We start from the raw sequence: 18,611 nt of genomic DNA on the forward strand, positions 1-18,611 counted from the left end.
GCCGACCCGGGCTGGCCCAGAGCAGCGCCCCGCGCGCCCGGAGGCAGGTCGGGGTTCCAGCGCCGCTCGGACTGATTCGCCGTCCGCACCATGAAGATGCATTTCTGCATCCCGGTGTCCCAGCAGCGGCCCGACCGGCTGGGGGGCCGCTACGTGGTGCGCTGGGGGGCGGCCGGGTAGGGAGGGGACCTGTGTTCCGCGCCACGCTAACCGGGACGGGATGTCCGTGTGCTTGCAGCTGTATTCCGTGTACCTGGACGGGTTCCTCTTCTGCCGGGTGCGCTACAGCCAGCTGCACCGCTGGAACGAGCAGGTGAGCTGGCCGAGGCGGGCGCACCGCCCACCCGAGGCCGCTGCTCCAGCGGGTGCCCAGAGGCCTCCGGGAATGTGGCTTTCTCGGGACACCCGGCTTTGGGGGACTTCAGGCTCCTGATTCGTGGGACGAGGTTGCGGGGAGGATTAATTAGGAATTGCTTACAGGTAGATGGACACATCTGCATCAACGGTCCACAGGTGTGAGATGAGGAAGAGGCCCAGTGATTCTGCCAACCCCACTCCAGCCCTTGGACACTGACCAATCCAAATCAGCTCGGGGTGCTGGGTCTTGGGTGGGGTCCCAGGGTTTCCCAGGACGGTGTCCTCCTTCAGAATGAATAAGTCAAGTGGAGACCAGGGTGCAGGGTTCGGAAGGTTGCACATGACTGTCCAATCTTCCCCCCACCCCCAAGAGTTTGTAAGTCCATTCACTTTTAAAAAGACGTCTGTGTTTTTGTTTCAGGTTCGGGTGAACAAGTAACCAAGGACACACATGGCTTTTCACGTTGGGAGTCCATTTTTCATTGTAGTTTCTCACTTTTCTCTGGGAGGCAAATGGATTTAATGGATTTTATTGTTCATTTCAGTAGGACCTGTCAAGTCTTCAAAATGTGTTAGAGAAGTAAATGGCACTTTGGGAATGTTCATGTTTCCCACACACTTTTACAAGTACAGTAGTTGGGTTTTCTCCCTTATTTATTTTAGACTTTAAAGAGCACTTATCTGAAGTTAAAAAACAAAAACAAGAAACAGCTTGCTCAGAGACAACAACCATCAGCATACCTTTGGGAGGGGCCGAGGGAGGCCTTTCAGTCTTGGGTTGCTAGAGAGTCATAAGTGCCCCTGTTTCATTTAGCCTCCTTCTCTTGGTGGACTGCTTTACTTTGATTTTTCTACTCTTGAAAACATCGCAGTGATAGATCTTGCTCTTCCATCACAATGCACTGGAAAGGTCTATTTTCAGGGGATGAAAATCTTTGGTGTTAACAAGAAAATGGGTATGTTGTGATTTTTTTTTCTTGCCAGTACTGGGGCTTGAACCCAGAATCTAGGAGCCGGTCCTTTAGCTTTTTTGCTCAAGGTTGACACTCCAACTACCCCTTGAGCCACAGCACCACTTCTGGCTTTTTGCTGCTTAACTGGAGTTAAGAGACTTACAGACTTCCCTGCTGGGACTAGCTAAGAATCATGAACCTCAGATCTCAGCCTCCTGAGTAGCTAGGATTACAGGTATGAGCCACTGGAACCTAGGTCAAAATCTTTTTTTTGGGGGGGGGGGTCCAGTCGTGGGGCCTGGGTGCTGTCCCTCAGCTCTTCAGCTCAAGGCTTGCACTCTACCACTTGAGCCACAGCGCCACTTTCCGGCTTTTTTTTCTTTTTGCTTATGTGGTGCTGAGGAATCGAACCCAAGGCCTCATGCATGCAAGGCAAGTGCTCTACCACTGAGCCACCTTCCCAGCCCCACCTAGGTCAAATTCTTAATGACTTAATGCTAAACGAAATGAAAAGAAAGCAATAGAAGGGTCCCCATCTCTATGAGTACATGTGGTAAGTATAAGTCTATTTCCTTAAAAAAGTGAAAATTACAATTTTAGCTGTGTGAATTTTGGCTATGAGGATTGGATTTATATTTTGTATAGTTGATACCTATTTATGTAGTTAGTTTTGTGCTTGTACTAGGGCTTGAACTCAGAACCTTGCACTCTTGTCTAGCTTTTTTGCTCAAGGCTGGCACTCTACCACTTGAGCCATAGCTGTACTTCTGGCTTTTTGCTGATTCATTGGAGATGAGTCGTGGATTTGTCTGCCTGTGTTGGCTTCAAATCTCAATCCTCAGATCCCAGCCTTCTGAGTGGCTGATCATAGGCTTAAGCCGTCACGGGCACCCGGTTTGGTAGCTACCTATATGTTTGATTGAGAAGGACTTCCTACCCAAATGAGGTGGTCTTAGTCCACTTAGCCAGGGTAGGTAAAGAGCTAATCCATGAATGACTGAACCTGAGGAAGAGATGGGTGTGTATCCATGAGGCCACCTGTGACGGGCTCTCTGAGATCATCACCTGCAGCTCTGTCCTTGGGTGAAGCTCTCTTAGGGCTGGTACAGTGCTGCTCATCCCTCTGCCACATAAACTGGCTGGCTCATCTCTCTGTGCCTTCGGATGAATAAAAACACTTTGATTTATGCCTCTGTCTTTGCCTGCACTATCCTCCTTAAATGATGTAAAGAAATCTGCAAAGATAGCAGCTCATTCTGTTCCAGTGTTAAAGAGGAGGCATCCTGTGTAAGTGATGCTGAACTGGGTGCTACTTTTTGCACTCTGCCAGCATCAGATATGACAGTGAGGATAAGTTGGGGCCAGTCAAGCCTAGAAAGGACACTGTAGCAGGGGCAAGGGCTGGGATCTGTGCAGGCTCATTATGCCGCTTTGGTGTGCCTCCCTGCTCGGTGTTGCTTCTCCTGTTCCATCCCACACTGGGCTAATCTAATCTCTCCCTTTATTTTTTTCCTTAAACAAGGTTTTGGTAATGTAACCCAAGCTGACTTCATATTCTTGCATTCCTTCTGCCTCAGCTTCCAGAGTACTTAGATTGCAGATGTGCACAACCAGGCCTGACTTTGATCTCTTTCTCTTTCTCCATTCATCCTCTATTCCTATCAGGCTGGACTACTCATTATCCATGCCTTGTTCACCTCCTCTCCTTGGAAGACTTGGTTTTGGGCTCACCAGGAAGTCCCCATTGGTTGCATAAGGTACCTCTGTCTGATTTCTGCGACACTTTGTGTTTAGATGTCACAACCCATAGCACTTTGAGTTGTGGCTCCGCTTTTGGCTAAAAGAGAACTTGGGGAAGTGGGAAGAATGAGTCAAGGTTGGAAATAGAGAAGGCAGAAAGGACTCCATTTATAACTCCACTTGTCCCAAGTTGCCACCACCAGGTATCAGGGCTGTGAGTGAGGTGAGGCAGGGATGATGTTTCCCAGTATGATCTTTTCACATTAAGAGACAGAGTTTCACAATGGATGTCAGGGTAGAGGATTAAAAGGTATCACTAGATGAAGCCAGTGGCTCACACCTGTAATCCTAGCTATTCAAGAGGCTGAGATCTCAGGATCATGGTTCAAAGCTAGCAGGAAGACCAGGAGACTCTTATCTCTAATAAACTACCAAAAAGCTGAAAGTGGAGTTGTAGTGCAAGTGGTAGAGTGCTAGCTTGAGCAAAAGAGGCTCAGAGACAGTGCCCAGGCCTTTAGTTCAAGCCCCAGGACTGACACAACAACAACAAAGTATCTCAATGTAGTCTCTGAGGGAGAGAGGTGGGGGGAGGGGAGGAGAATGCTTCAAGCAAACAAAACACCTAATGAAAGCACAGAAGACTTGTATTTTCCTTTGACAGAGAGATTGAGCTGAGCTATAAAATCAGAAAATTTGCTGTAGAGTTTCAACTGCTATATTTTGTGTTGAGATTCATAAAAAAGGACTCTGTTGGTATTGTTGAACTTTAGCCACATTTGAGAAGGGAAGTGAATGATTCTTTGTGAAGTCATCTCACGCTGTGAAATCTGATGGGAGGCCTTATGCTCTGTGATGGGCCTTAATGTGTGTTGACTTTCCCCAGGTCTTGGCCTCCAAGATGGGGCTCCTCATGATGCTCTCCTGTAGATGGCTAGCTTTGCTGTCTCAAGGCTGCTACTGTTAAAATCTATTGGAGAACATCTGTGACATTCACGAACACATGCCAAGGAAGCCCCTGGCCTTTTAAAGATCACTTAATCAGTAAATCAAGAATAACTGCTTGAGCCGAGCGCTGGTGGCTCCTGCCTATAATCCTAGCTACTCAGGAGGCTGAGATCTGAGGATCGTGGTTCAAGCCAGCCTGGGCAGGAAAGTCCATGAGACTCTTATCTCCAATGAAAACCAGTAGAAAACCAGAAGTGGCTCTGTGGCTCAAGCGATAGAGTGTTCGCTCACCTTGAGCTGAAGAGCACAGGGATAGCGCCCAAACCCAGACAACCGACAAAAGAAAAAAAAAAAAGAATAACTGCCTGCAAAGAAGACATAGTTCTGCTTCTGTTGAATGCAATTAGCAGAGACCAGAATGAAATTAGCCTTGCCTTGTCCGGAAGGGAACTCCAATTGGGGTACCTTTTGACAGTCTTTAGCTCAGTAGGAACATTTGAGTTTAAGAGTAGCACAGTTGTAGCTATAATGCTATAGTGGGGTTAGATGAGTGATTGTGCCTGTTGGGCTAGCCAAGTCATTTCATGTGTCCACAATTATAGCATCACATAAAACAGCTTTATTACCCTAAAACATTTCTATACATTTCTATTCAGTACGGTCTGATCCCAAACCCTTGTGTTAACTACTTGTTTTTTTGCTTAACAGTCTCTATATGTTTGCCTTTTCCCTAGGATGTCATATAAATGAAATCATGCAGTGTATAGCTTTTCCAGACTGTTTTTTTTGTTGTTTACAAAATGCATTTAAGTTTTATCCAGACCTTTTTTTTTTTTTTGCTGGTCCTGGGGCTTGAATTCTGGTCCTGGGCGCTATATCAGAGCTCCTTTTGCTCAAGGCTAGCACTTGAGCCAGAGACCCATTTCCAGCTTTTTTTTGTGATTGGAGTTAAAAGTCCCATAGATTTTCCTGCTTGGGCTGGCTTTGAACCACAGTCCTCAGATCTTAGCCTGCTGAGTAGCTAGGATTGCAGGCAGGAGCCATCAGTACCCAGCTCCAGGTATTTTTATAAATAATATATATATATATATATATTTTTTGCCAGTCCTGGGTCTTGAACTCAGAGCCTGGGCACTGTCCCTGAGTTTCTTTTGCTCAAGGCTAGCATTCTACCACTTGAGCCACAGCATCACTTCTGGTTTTCTGGTAGTTTATTGGAGATAAGAATCTCACATACTTTCCTGCCAGGGCTGGCTTTGAACCCTAATCCTCAGATCTCAGCCTCCTGAGTAGCTAGGATTATAGGCATGAGCCAACAGCTCACCGGTCCAAATAGTATTTTTATAAGTAGTATCCCATTATAAGGATGTCTATCATTGTATGGATGGAAGGATAGCTTTGTGGCTTTCTGTTTGGAGGTTATAATAAAGCTACTCTAAATGTTCACATGTGGGTTCTTGTGTGGCCATAGTTTTCAAATCAGTCTAATAAATACTTAAAAGAGTGATTGTTCAATTATTCAATAAGAGTAGATTTAGCTATATAAGAAACTGTCTTCCAAAGTGACTGTGATACTTTGTATTAAATATTTAAATAATAAAAATAAAAAATTAAATCACAAAGTAAATGTTGACCTCAAAGTAAAATTCTCTAAAATCAAATATCTAAATATAAGCATCAAGGAGCTATATTTGTCCATACTTATATAGTTAATAATTTTTCTAGATGTTAGACCAATACTTTTCCGTAGAAACTTCTATGCATATGGAAGTAATTCTAGATCTGTTTTTCCAACTCAATAAGAACTAGCCAGCTTCCATGGCCTGCTGAGTACTTGTGACTATTGCAACTGAAGAATTGAATTTTACATGAAGAAAATCTCATTTTAGCTAGTTTAGATTTAAATTTGCTCACAGATGGCTAATGGCCACCATATTGAATGATACAGTTCAAGACCACTGGGATGATTTTGGCTTTTACTTGTGTGAGATGGGAAGCTGTGGAAGAATTTGAGCCAGGAGTGCAATGGTGTGACTTACATTTTGGAAATTTCACCTTAGATGCTGTATAGAAATAGATGAAGGGAGGTCAAGGATAGAACAGAGAGAGACCTTTTGGACAGTTAACTCAATAATCTGGAAAATGGGCATCTGCTCATGATTTGTTTGCATATAGTGCTATGGTCGAGAGAAGTGGTCAGATTCTCTATATCTTTTGAAGTTAAGAACTATGTAAGATAAATATTTGCATATCTATGCACTGTAATTCTGGAGCAGGTAATTAAGTTTTAAATCTTGTCTGTTCTCAACCTCATTTTGCTTAGATATGTTTTCATTTTGTTTTTAGCCAAAGATTATGGTAATAATAGTTTCAGCACCTTTAAAGGTGCTGTGTTAAAACGTGACTGGGTTTCTTCTCACTGGTGTCCTTTGTGGGTTTGTGTGTGTGTGCACGCGCAATGTGTGTGTGCTTATGTGTGCCAGTCCTAGGGCTTCAACTTGGGCCCGGGCACTGTTCTTAAGCTTTTTTTGCTCAATGCCAACACTGTACTACTTGAACCAACTTGAACCACAGCTCTACTTCTGGCTTTTTATTATTATTGTTGATGATGGTAGTTTAGTAGAGATAAGAGCATCACAGACTTTCCTGTCCAAGCTGGCTTTGAACAGTGATCCTCAGATCTCAGATCCTAAGTAGCTATGAGTACAGGTATGAACCACCTACATCCAGCTCCTTTGTGTTGTTTTGAAGAGATGGATACCATCTCACCTTTAAGCTGCCACTGAGAGTATGGGGCTAGAATACAGAAGACTCTTTTAGTTCCTAATTTTGTGAATTTTCCATAGAAAGAATTACCACCATGGTCTTGCAATAAGACTAACCTGGGAGAAAAATGCCTGACTAGATTCTTTACTGGGATAGTAGTTATTCTTACTGGAATTCTCTGCCACTGTCCAATAGGAATATCACATGACTCATATATCTAATTTAAATTTTCTGATAATTATATTAAAAAGAATAAAAAGATCCAGCTACTCAGGTAGGCAGAGCTGAGGGTTTAATACCAGCCCAGACAAAGTTAGTGTGAAAATCTATTTTATAAAACAAGGTATGCCCAGTACCTGTGGCTCACATCTGTAAGTCTAGCTAGCTAGTCAGGAGGCTTAGCTATGAGGATTGAGGTTTAAGGCCAGCCTGGGCAGGAAAGTTGGTGAGACTCTTATCTCCAATTAACCACCCAAAAACTGGAAGTGGCCGCTGTGGCTCAAGTGGTAGAACACTTGCCTTGAGCTGAAGAGCTGAGGGACAGCACCTAGGCCCAGAGTTTAAGCCCCATGACTGACAAAACAAATAAAAAACAAGGTTGATGTGGTGATGCATGCTTGCAATCATAGCTACTGGGAGGCAAGGTAGGAAGATTGAGGTTTGAGGACAGCTTGGGCAAAAGTGTTAAGACCCTATCTGAAAAACAAACTAAAGCAAAAGGACTGGGAGACTTGGCTTTTGTAATAGAGCCCTTGTTAAGCAATTAAGTCTCCAACACTGCCAAGTTTTGCTGTGAAAAGTAAAAAGAAACAAATGAAATTTACTTTGACAATATGTGCTATCGATCAAAACATTATCATTTCAATGTATAATTAGTATACAAATGAGATTTTTTTGCATTTTCTTTGAACTAAATCTTTAAACTCTGGGTGTGTCTTACCCTTGTGGCTCATTTTAAACATTCATAGGCACAGGTGATAGTGGCTGTATTATTAGATAGCACAGCTGTATACATCTGTCCAGTTCAGATTTCATAGAGTTGGGGTTGAAGAATGAAGTTCTACTATAATAATTGAATTGCAGATATTATGGAGTGATTTAAGAAATGCAGACTGATGGAGGAATGGGCAATCTTATAAACACAAAAATCAAAACAGAAATCTAACTCAACCGAAGTTAGGAATTCTCAGATTGTATCAGGTCTAATAGCATCTTTAGAACATATGCTGAAATATATTCCCCCTTAAGAAAATAAAATTTTCCTCATTTCCTTCCTTGGACAGTGAAGAAGCATTAGTTTTAAGGAAAGTGTTAGACTTTGCTCTGAGAAGAGGCCTTAGCATCTTACCAATGCTGAATTTGGAGCAAACCTGCTGTAACTGTGTATTTTCTGGATCTCTCAGCTGAAGCGGGTCTTCGGAAATTGCTTGCCGCCCTTTCCACCAAAGTACTATCTGGCAATGACCACCTCTATGGCCAATGAGAGGAGAGACCAGTTGGAACAATACTTACAAACTGGTATGTATTGTGATTTAAAAAAATAAACACCTGAAGATTGAGCTATAAGTTACACATCACAAAGTTGATCTGTTTTAAAGTGCTAATTGGATGGTTTTGAACATTTTGAACTGTGCAACCATAGTTTTAGAATATTGTCATCACTCCAAAAGAAAACTTGTGCTGTAGTCAATCTCTTCCCCTACTGGGTCCTGGAAACCACTGTATTATTTTCTATCTATAAATTTGCTTAGTGATGCTGTGGCTCAAGTGGTAGAGTGTTAGCCTTGAGCAAAAGAAGCTCAGGGACAGTGCCCAGGTCCTGAGTTCAAGCCCCAGGACTGGCAAAAAAAAGTATAAATTTGCTTATTCTTGATACTTCATATGCATAGAATTTTGCAGTGTATTATTTTATTGAGTTTTTAGAATATTTTGTGTTGCTGGGCACCAATGCCTATAATCCTAGCTACTCAGGAAGCTGAGATGTGAGGATTGAAATTTGAAGCCAATCCAGGCAGGAAAGTCATGTGACTGTTATCTTCAATTAATCAACTGAAAGCCAGGAGTAGAGCTGTGGCTAAAGTGGTAGAGTCCTAGCCTTGAGAGAAAACAAAAATAACTGAGGGACAGTGCTCAGGCCTCAAGTTTATGCTAATACTGGCATAAATAAAATTAAAATAAAATAGGTTGTGTTAAGACTCACTCTAGGTGGGTTTTTTGTTTTATTTTGTTTTGTTTGTTTTTTGTGCTGATACTGGGGCTTAAAAACTGAAGCCTGGGCTGGGAAGTGGTAGAATGCTTGCCTTACATGCATGAGGCCCTGGGTTCGATTCCTCAGCACCACATAAGCAAAAAGAAAAAATCCGGAAGTGGTGCTGTGGCTCAAGTGGTAGAGGGCTAGCCTTGAGCTGAAGAGCTGAGGGACAGTGCCCAGGCCCAGAGTTCAGGCCCCACGACCGAACCCAAAAAACAAACAAAAAACTGAAGCCTGCATGTTCCTCTTTGGCTTTTTTTTTGCTCAAGACTAGTGATCTACCACTTAAGTCACATCTCTTTTTCTGTTTTTTTTTTTTTTGCTGGAGATAAGAATTTCATAGATTGGTCTGCCCATACTGTCTTTGAACAGTTAAACCAAATCCTCAGATCTCAGCATTTTCAGTAGCTAGAATTGTAGCCACCAGTGCCCAGCTGTATTTGACTTTGAGGAAAAGAAAGAAATATTATCTGGCTTAAGATAGAACAAAGGTCAGAGCTTAGGCAGTGCTAAAGATTATACCTTAAACTCAGCCCTTATAATTGGTATGAAGGTACCAAGGATGCTAAGAGGCCTGGCCTGGCCCCTGAGAGGCTGACAGTACTATAGTCTTGGCTGTTGTCTTTGGCAAGTGTGTAGTTAGCAAGATTAAGCTCTCACATAGAAGAGTGGCTTGAGGGAAAGTAGTCAGATTACCATTCACATATTTAGACCTTTAAAATCAGTCTACACATGCAATGTTTTTAACAATATAAACTACGCAAAAAGCATACAAGAAAGGGTAATCTTCCTCTAACCCTGTCTTCCAGCTGTCTAGAAGCAAACATTGTTACCACTATTTCATATCCCCAAAAGCAATCTTTATATAGACTAGAACCCATATAGATACCTTCTTGTTCAGTGCAAATTGAGGTTCAACCTATGTACTTTTCTTTTTTCCCTTTTTTCTTTTGCCAGTCCTGGGGCTTGAACTCCAAACCTGGGTACTGTCTCTGAGTAGCTTCTTTTGCTCCAGGCTAGCACTCTACCATTTGAGCCACAGCACCACTTTTGGTTTTTTCTGTTTATGTGGTGTTAATGAATCAAACCCAGGGCTTTATGCATACGAGACAATCACTCTACTGCTAGGCCACATTCCCAGCCCCCTATGTATTTTTCTATACCTGTTTTCTTTTTTAATTTTTTATTCTGAAACGCAACATACAGAAAAGCAAAAAAAAAAAAAAGCAAAGAATTTCCTTATATTCTTCAATCAGATTTTCTAACTGTTACATTTACCTAACCATTCTCTTTCTTGTGTGTATTTGTATAATACATATATATATGAACATGTATGCTTTTGAAATGATTCATATCACATACCTAAGTCATTTTATCCTTAAATATTCCTAAGTATTTTTCCTAAGATCAAGGACACTGTTGTATAAACACATAGAGTTATCAAAATCAGAAAAGTATTGCTACAACATTATCTACAGACCTTATTTACATTTACTCAAGTGAACTATCACACCAACGTCCTTTACAATTAAAGTTTTTTCTTCTGTAGGTTGTCTTTTCCCTTTTAGAACATGTATAGTTTGACCTAATTTCTTTCCATAACTGTCTAATTTAAACTTAGTAAAAATTCAAGAAGTCACGACTTCACACTTGTTTTTTATAGTAGAATCTATAGTAGAGACCTGTTGCATAAGCCCTTTCAAGTTTAAAATGTAATCTCCCTGGCATTTTCAGTCTCTCTTGGTTTTCCTTCTCAAGTCTTAACAAAATCCTTTAATACCTGGACTTTTTACTGATAACCCCAGCACTTACAAGGTCACTGTTCTGGACCCCATCTTGACCATATCATCAGATATCTTGTGTATCCTCTTTGACAAGGTCAAGTGAGAACAGAATGCAGCTTAGTGTCATTGTAATGACTGAGAGCGTGGGCTTGGGAACAGACCCACAGTCAGATCTCACATTTGCTTCTCAGCAGCTGTGTGACTTGGGGGTGACATACTCACCTGTCAGGTACCTCACTTAGACTCTCAGGGTCTTTTATCTATAAAATGCAGATGACAGGTGCTTCAGGGTTTGTCATGAAGATTAGTAGAGCCAAAATGCACAAACTTCTTGTGCCAGTTACCTGGTACAGTCAGTTATACAGTAAATACATGCATATTAATACCGTTTTTTAAGTTTTCCTCATCCCCAAGAATCTATGCTAAGCCGGACACCAGTGGCTCACACCTGTAATCCTAGCTACTCAAGGAGACTGAGATCTGAGGATCATGGTTCAAAGGAAAGTCCATGAGATTCTTATCTCCAGTTAACCACCAGAAAACCAGAAGTGGTGCTGTGGCTCAAGTGGTAGTGCTCACCTTGAGCTGAAGAGCAGAGGGACAGCACCCAGTCCCAGAGTACAAGCCCCGAAACCAACCAACCAACAAAAAAAGAGTCTATGCTAAGCAATATATTTTGCCTAATATGCCACATCTATTCCAGAAGATAAAGCCAGAGCTTCCCTTTTCTTTCCTCCCTTGAAACTATTCCCTCAAGACAGAGGGAGCTGGTAGCTCACATCTGTAATCCTAACTTCTCAGGAGGCTAAGATCTGAGGATCATGGTATGAGGCCAGCCTGGGCAGGAAAGTCTGTGAGACTCTTATCTCCAATTAATTACAAAGAAAAGAAAAGAAAAGAAGCCAGAAGTAGAGCAGTGGCTCAAGTGGGTGAGTGCTAGTTTTGAGCAAATATACTAAGGGACAGTGCCTTAGGCCCTGAGTCGAAGCCCCGTACTGGCACAAGAAAAATAATTAAGACAGAGGGAATGCCTTTGATGGTGGTTGTTTTGAGACAGAACCTCACTATGTAGTCCAGACTAAACTTGAACTTGAAATACTCTTGCCTCAGCCTCCCCAGTGCTGAGATTACATGCCCATCTGGGAATGCCTTTTCCAGAAGGTTTATCATGTCACCAAGTGTTAGTTTATTTGGAACACATGGCATTGCTTCGAAAGGCACATCCTGTAATGAAGTCAGTCAGTGCTAATTTTGAATGCTGATTTGATGAAATCAGCACAAGAACAGCAAGAAGAAAAGAAGAAATTTAAGAGCAATTCAAAAGTGTACAAAGTTAGTTCAAGTATTGGGTTCAGGACGGATTTGAGGGAAGGGAACCAAGCACAGAGGAGGCAGGCTGGCAGCCTGGAGTCTACAATGCTTACAAGGGCTGGTTTGCTCCTGGCTTCTGCGTAATCAGGTTGAACTTTAAAACTGAGGGCAGGGGAGAGGATTTTTGTAAGATCCAAGCCCTTCAATCTCTTGTCACTCTTTGGATAACCTCTTGAGAGCCCTGATTTTTCAAAGCGGTGCTCTCAATTGATGTTTCTTGGTTGATTGGATTTTTTCAGATGAACCAAACTTGTATGCTCTTTGTGCTGCTTCATTACAGTTTCATCACCATCCCAGCAGGGCAGTGAAATGAATACTGAGCAGTGTGAACGAGCATGAATAATGTGAGACTCCTGGGAATGCCATTACCCCGCATTGGCACAAAGGGTTCATGTGGTGAAGGCTTCCTACCATGGGCAAGCTTTGTGGATTTTCCTGTTCTGAAGGAAACTTCCTTGCCTCCAGGGAAGCCACCGTGTGCTGGCCAGGATTGGAGGACTTCCTGGAGGACAGGCAATTTATAGACAAGGCTCAGCCCAGTTCTTGCTCACCTGGCTTGCTGTCCATATTTTTCAGTAACTGCAGACCCAGATGTGTTGAGAAGTGATGTCTCCATTGAATTTTTAAGGCTCGTCCAGCTGGTAAGCTTGTCCTTCTTTACTGAGGCTGTTATTTCTCTGTAGAGTATGTGTCTGTTACCCTTGTGTGCATATGTGTACTTACCTGTGTGCTTTCACCATCAGCCATGTAGAGCATTGGCTTGGGTAAAATGTATTAATCTTGAGTAACGTGGAGGATGGTTCTTATTCTAAATGGAAAATGAAGCATGCCATTTGGCTTTTGGTTTGCCTTTTTCCCCCCCCAGTTCTTGGGCTGGAACTCAGGGCCTGGACACTGTCCATGAGCTTTTTTTGCACAAGGCTAGCACTCTACCACTTGAGCCACAGTGCCACTTCTGGCTTTTTCTGTTAATGTAGTACTGAGGAATTGAACCCAGGGCTTCATGCATGCTAAGCAACTACTCTCACATTAAGCCACATTCCCAGCCTGGTTCGTCCTTTTATTTTGTAAGTACTATCTATTTCTGAACTGGATCTGAAGGGACCAGCTGAAGGGGTGCAGAAATCCAATTCTCTCTCTCTCTCTCTCTCTCTCTCTCTCTCTCTCTCAACTGGGGCTTGAACTCAGGGTGTGGGCATTGTCCTTGAGATTTTTTGCTCAAGGCTGTCATTCTTCTACTTGAACCACAGCTCCACATCCACCTTTTTTTGCCAGCTAATTGGAGATAAAAGTCTCACAGACTTTTCTGCTCTGGCTGCTGGGAACAAGGATCCTCAGATCTCGGCTTCCTCAGTAGCTAGGATTACGGGTGTGAGCCACCAGCACCTGGGTATTTTTGTATCCTCTTGATAGTTGACATAGGCAAATCCTCTCTTGTTATCGCTGTTCAAGGGCTGGTGATAATAGTAGAGGAATATGTACAAGTGAAAGTAACCTTTCTTGGCCATAGTCCCTCTTCTGTAGATAGCTGTTCTTTAGTTACAGTTGATATGCTCTCCCTACACATTTTTGTGCACATGCATGTAAATACACACTTTATTTTAAAAATACCATAAAGTAAACATACTTCTTGAACCTTGCTTCCTCCTCCCCACACTGAGACTCCAACCTCTATCCTATAGGCTTGAACTGTCCTTGCTAGGCAGGCATTCTACCACGTGAGCCACATTACTAGACTGAATCTTGCCTTTCAAAACTTGACATTTTTCAGATCATTCTATATCAACACATATAAAGGTAAATTTGACTTCAATTCTTTTGAGGACACCTGATGGATTTTTGGCTGTAATGCTTTTAAAACGTCATCCATGGGTGTCAATGCCTTTATAAATTTATATACCAAAGCCTTCTGATTCCAGCTGCATTTTGCAGTGGTTCTTTTTTACCATGAACTTTACCAGCTCTTTTTTTTTTAATGCTGTCACGTGTTTATTTTTATTTCAGTTCGTCTATTCATTCATTCATTTTTGGTACTGGGACTGGGACTTGCATAGAGGGCCTCGTGGGCTGTACCCTGTGAGTCAAGCCTGTAGTCCATGCTGGCTCACTTGTATTTCCTTTTGTTTTTCTTCTTCACTGAGGCCTTTATCTGTTCTTTCAGATCTTCATTCAGAGATGTTGCATTTTTATTAGTATGTCTAACATTTTTTTTCTGCTTAGGGTTATCATTTTTCAGGCCTCTCTCTATTTTTTGACTCTACTTAGTGAATTTCCTTTCCCTCTTCCTGTGTAGGGCTTTTGCATAGATCCCTTGTAGTCTTCTTCAGGTCATTGTTCAACTTCAGAAGGGGCTATTCTTCCTCAGATAGCTGTTTACTGATCCATACACACACTGTTGAGGGGATGGGGGCTTGAGTTTAAGTCACTCAAGTCTCTCTCACAGGATTTCTGGATCTTGGCTCTTCTTTCTGAGATTTTTTTTTCTTTCTAATGCTCTGCTCCAATGCCCACAGTCTGTTTAGTAGTGAAGCAAAAACCATAACTCTTCCTGTTATGATCTAGTGTTTATGATGCTTCAGTTGACTTAGATCAGCAATCCCCAAAGTACCCTAGTGGTTAAGAATTCAGATTCATCACAAAGGTGCAATATCTATGTACATCTGATCATATAAAATCATATTTATCTAAATGAACTCCAGGAAATGGAAACAAGAGACTTTTTCCTGTTTCTGTTTTCTATTTGTCTTGTTTGTTCATTTATCAATCTTTGGGAAGGTAAGAGAGTACAGCAGTGGAAGGACAAAGAGTGAAAATGCAGCAGAGCTACTAGACACTATGTGGAAGATGAACTATACAACTTGAGGGTGGGGACAGAAGGGGAAAACTGGGAGAGAGCAAGGGAATGGAATCATATTGTCCAAAAAGGAATATACTCCACCTGACTTACATAATTGTAACCCTTTTGTTCATCACCTTTATAATAACAATAAAAATTAAATTTAAAAAAGTTCAGGTGCAGGATTAACATGGTTAAAATTTTGGCCATCCTGTTTATGAGTTATATGACTTGGAGCAATTTTGCCTCTTTGTATCATGGTTTCTTTTTGGTAAAATGGGGAGAAAAATGTCTTGTCTCTTTGGGTTAATTTGAGGATTAAATGAACTAAGCCCTTTCAATCACTTAAATGTCATCTGGCACAATGTTACCATGTAGATGATAGTCACTTTTGAATCTGAGCTGGTCCCTTTTCTTTCAGCTTTTTACTGGTTAATTGGAAATAAGTTTCATGGATTTTCTGGTTGGTCTGGCTTTGACTCTCAAGTCTCAGCCTCCTCAGTAGCTAAGATTATAGGCATGAGCCACCAGTGTTCAAGAGGGAAGGTATTTTAAAGGAAATGACTTCCAAGCTGGTCTTTGAAGGCTTTTGTTATAGGCAAGGTATATAGTACTCTAGCTTTTATTTTCCTTTATTTTTACATTGAGGGAAAGAAAGTGACACCCATAATATCTGAAAGTGTGGAGGGACTTATGACTGTAATCAGTGAAAGGAAAGCAGAGACCACTTCCTGTGGAGAGGAATTTATCTCTTCCACCGCCCATGGCCCCTGATCTCCCTCCAGAGCAGGCGGGGAGGGTGGAAATTGGCAGTGAGAGGATGCAGCCACAGAGGCTGTGGAAGCAGGAGGAAACAGTTGGGCATCGGAACTCACAACAGAGTGCTCCTGAAGGGCACGGGAGAATGGAATGAGCAGTGATTTGTGGAGGAACCAGACCATGAAGGAGCCCAGGGAACTGGGATTAGGCAATTTCCCCACCTAGATATTTTCTCTGTATTTAATAAATCAGAGGCAGAGTCCTAGTGTGTATTGCCAATAATCACACATTTCAGGCCTGGCCCTTCAGGGCTTGCAAAGAGAGGAGCATCTTCTCACTCTGGGCAGGGTCACGCTACATTAAAAGCATGAACATGTGGCTTTCCAGGAAAACCTCCAGTGGAAGATGGCAAAAGCCCAGATGCAAAAATGTAAATGGAGTTTTGCCCTGGAAGGGATCTTTAAACTGGGCAAAGCCCAGGGCTTCCTGGTATCCCTCAGGTTTCAGGTAGAAAAACATTTCGTATAATCAAACATTCTGACGTCCGAACCCATGGAGCGTGGGGCCAATGCCACTGCTTCCAGTCATGTTTATCACTCTTGGTTTCTCTCCCTCATTTATATATTTCCCTGCCCCTCCCCACTTATTATGCTCTCAATTTTTTTTGTACTGGTCCTAGGGCATAAACTCAGGGCCTGGGTGCTGTCCCTGAGGGGTTTTTGTTGTTGTTGTTTGTCAAAGCTGATGCTCAACAGCTTGAGCCATAGCTTCACTTTAAGAGTCTCATGGACTTTCCTGTCTGGGCTGGATTTGAACTGTGATCATCAGATCTCAGCCACCTGAGTAGCTATGATTACTTGTGTGAACCACTGTTGCCTGGCTTATACTCTGAAAATTTTCCCTGTGTACTTAACAGGTAAAGGGACATTTGAAAAGACACAGCTGAGGTCTTTGGACTGAAGATCTGTTTATATTCCTGGTTCCTAAAGTGGAGTATTCCCCGGCAGCATGTAACTGCAAGGCTGACCATAAGCAGACAGGGAAGGCTGCTGCGAAGCTAGAGACAAATGATTAATTCAAGAAGTTTTGCTCACTGAGGTAGCCATGCTAAGGGGTTTGGAAGGCAACTACTTCTTAAGAATTTAGGGTTTCAGGCTGGGAAGGTGGCTCAGTGGTAGAGCGCTTGCCTTGCATGCCTGAGGCCCTGGGTTTGCTTCCTCAGAACCACATAAGCAAAAAGAAAAAAGCCGGAAGTGGCGCTGTGGCTCAAGTGGTAGAGCGCTAGCCTTGAGCTGAAGAGCTGCGCCCAGGCCCAGAGTTCAGGCCCCATGACCGTACCCAAAAAAAATAAATAAAAATAAATAAAAGAATTTGGGGTTTCACTTTTTGCCTATGACAACTTGAACTGTAAACTTCCTATTTACTCTTACCATTGTTAGAATGAAACACATGTATCATCACACTCCGTTTTTTTTGTCTTTTTTTGGGCGGTAGTGGGGCCTGAACTCTGGGCCTGGGTGCTGTCCCTCAGCTCTTCAGCTCAAGGCTAGCGCTCTACCACTTGAGCCACAGCGCCACTTCCGGCTTTTTTTCATTTTGCTTATGTGGTGCTGAGGAATCGAAACCAGGGCCTCATACATGCAAGGCAAGCACTCTACCACTGAGCCACCTTCCCAGCCCCCACAATCCATTTTTTTTTTTGTTCTTGTTATGGGGTTTCATGATGTTTTTGTTTGTTTGTTTGGCCCAGGCTGGCCTAAAACCATGATTTCCCTTAATCTCAACCTCTCACATCGCTAGGATGACAGATGCTTGCTACCATGCTCAGCTATTGGTTGATATGGTGTCTCCAACTCAAGTTTTAAAATGTGTCAAGGCAGCTCATGGTTCAGAGGATTTTGATGTGTATTTTTTAATGTGTTCTCAATTTTCTGTTGTTTATTTGGAAGTTATTCAAGCTTTGTGTTACTGTTCTGTCTTGCCTCTTCATCTACATACCTCTTCATCTTTCTCCCCACTAAACGTCTACCCTGGGCTCTTGTGTGTCTTGGTGCCATCTGCCTGCAGAGCACCTGGACCCAACCCTTCTCTCCTCCTACTCACAGAGGACTTTCAACATTCTGACCCAGAAAGCATCTCTGGATGTGTTTCTGCCCGATGGAAGGAGCATGAAAGTAGATATTCTAACATCAGATACTGCCGAAAGAGTCCTAGAGGTAAAGTTTGTTTAATCTCATTCCAGAACTTCATGGAGAGAAAAAACAGTTCTGCTTCAAAAGCAAGAACTGGGCAGGGCGCCAGTGGCTCATGCCTGTAATCTTAGCTACTCAGGAGGCTGAGATCTGAGGATCACAGTTCAGAGCCAGTCTGGGCAGGAAAGTCATCTCCAATTAACCACCAGAAGTTCAGAAGTGGTGCTGTGGCTCAAGTGGTGGAGTACTCGCCTTGAGCTGAAGAGCTCAGGGACAGTACCCAGGCCCAGAGTTCAAGCCCCACGAACAACAAAACAAAAACAAACAAACAGGGACTGAGGTATGGTGAGCCTTGGGAGCCTTCCTGGATTTGGTTTTTATTCTGTGTGTCTCATCTGTGGTAAGTGCTGGGGTCCCCTGGGAGGCTGAGCAAGGCACCTGAATGACAGCCCTTCTTCTAGGACCTGATTTTACCCTTCCAATGGACATCACTCACCTTTTCCTAGAACCTAGCCAGGATATAGTCTGTAAATGTCCAGAAGGCTTTGGTACAAAACATTTCATATATATATATATATATATATATATATATATATATCCCATATATGAGAACAGGAAGGAAGCAGTTCCTGGCTGAGTCTAGAATAAGCCATACCC

General features: G+C 42.6%; 1 protein-coding gene across 1 annotated transcript in view; it reads left to right on the forward strand.

The window, feature by feature from the left end:
- Positions 1-44: 44 nt before the first annotated feature.
- The window catches only part of Snx31 (sorting nexin 31), a 60,313-nt gene continuing 41,746 nt past the window's right edge, over positions 45-18,611 (forward strand). The window contains exons 1-5 of the mRNA XM_013012390.1: positions 45-156; positions 239-313; positions 8,165-8,279; positions 12,744-12,808; positions 17,868-17,978. Of these exons, the coding sequence (XP_012867844.1) occupies positions 91-156; positions 239-313; positions 8,165-8,279; positions 12,744-12,808; positions 17,868-17,978 (432 nt within the window). The 5' untranslated portion in view covers positions 45-90. The remainder of the gene's footprint in view (positions 157-238; positions 314-8,164; positions 8,280-12,743; positions 12,809-17,867; positions 17,979-18,611) is intronic.

Source organism: Dipodomys ordii, unplaced genomic scaffold (genome assembly GCF_000151885.1).
Source record: "Dipodomys ordii isolate 6190 unplaced genomic scaffold, Dord_2.0 Scaffold17, whole genome shotgun sequence".
In the NCBI taxonomy this organism is placed as follows: domain Eukaryota; kingdom Metazoa; phylum Chordata; class Mammalia; order Rodentia; family Heteromyidae; genus Dipodomys; species Dipodomys ordii.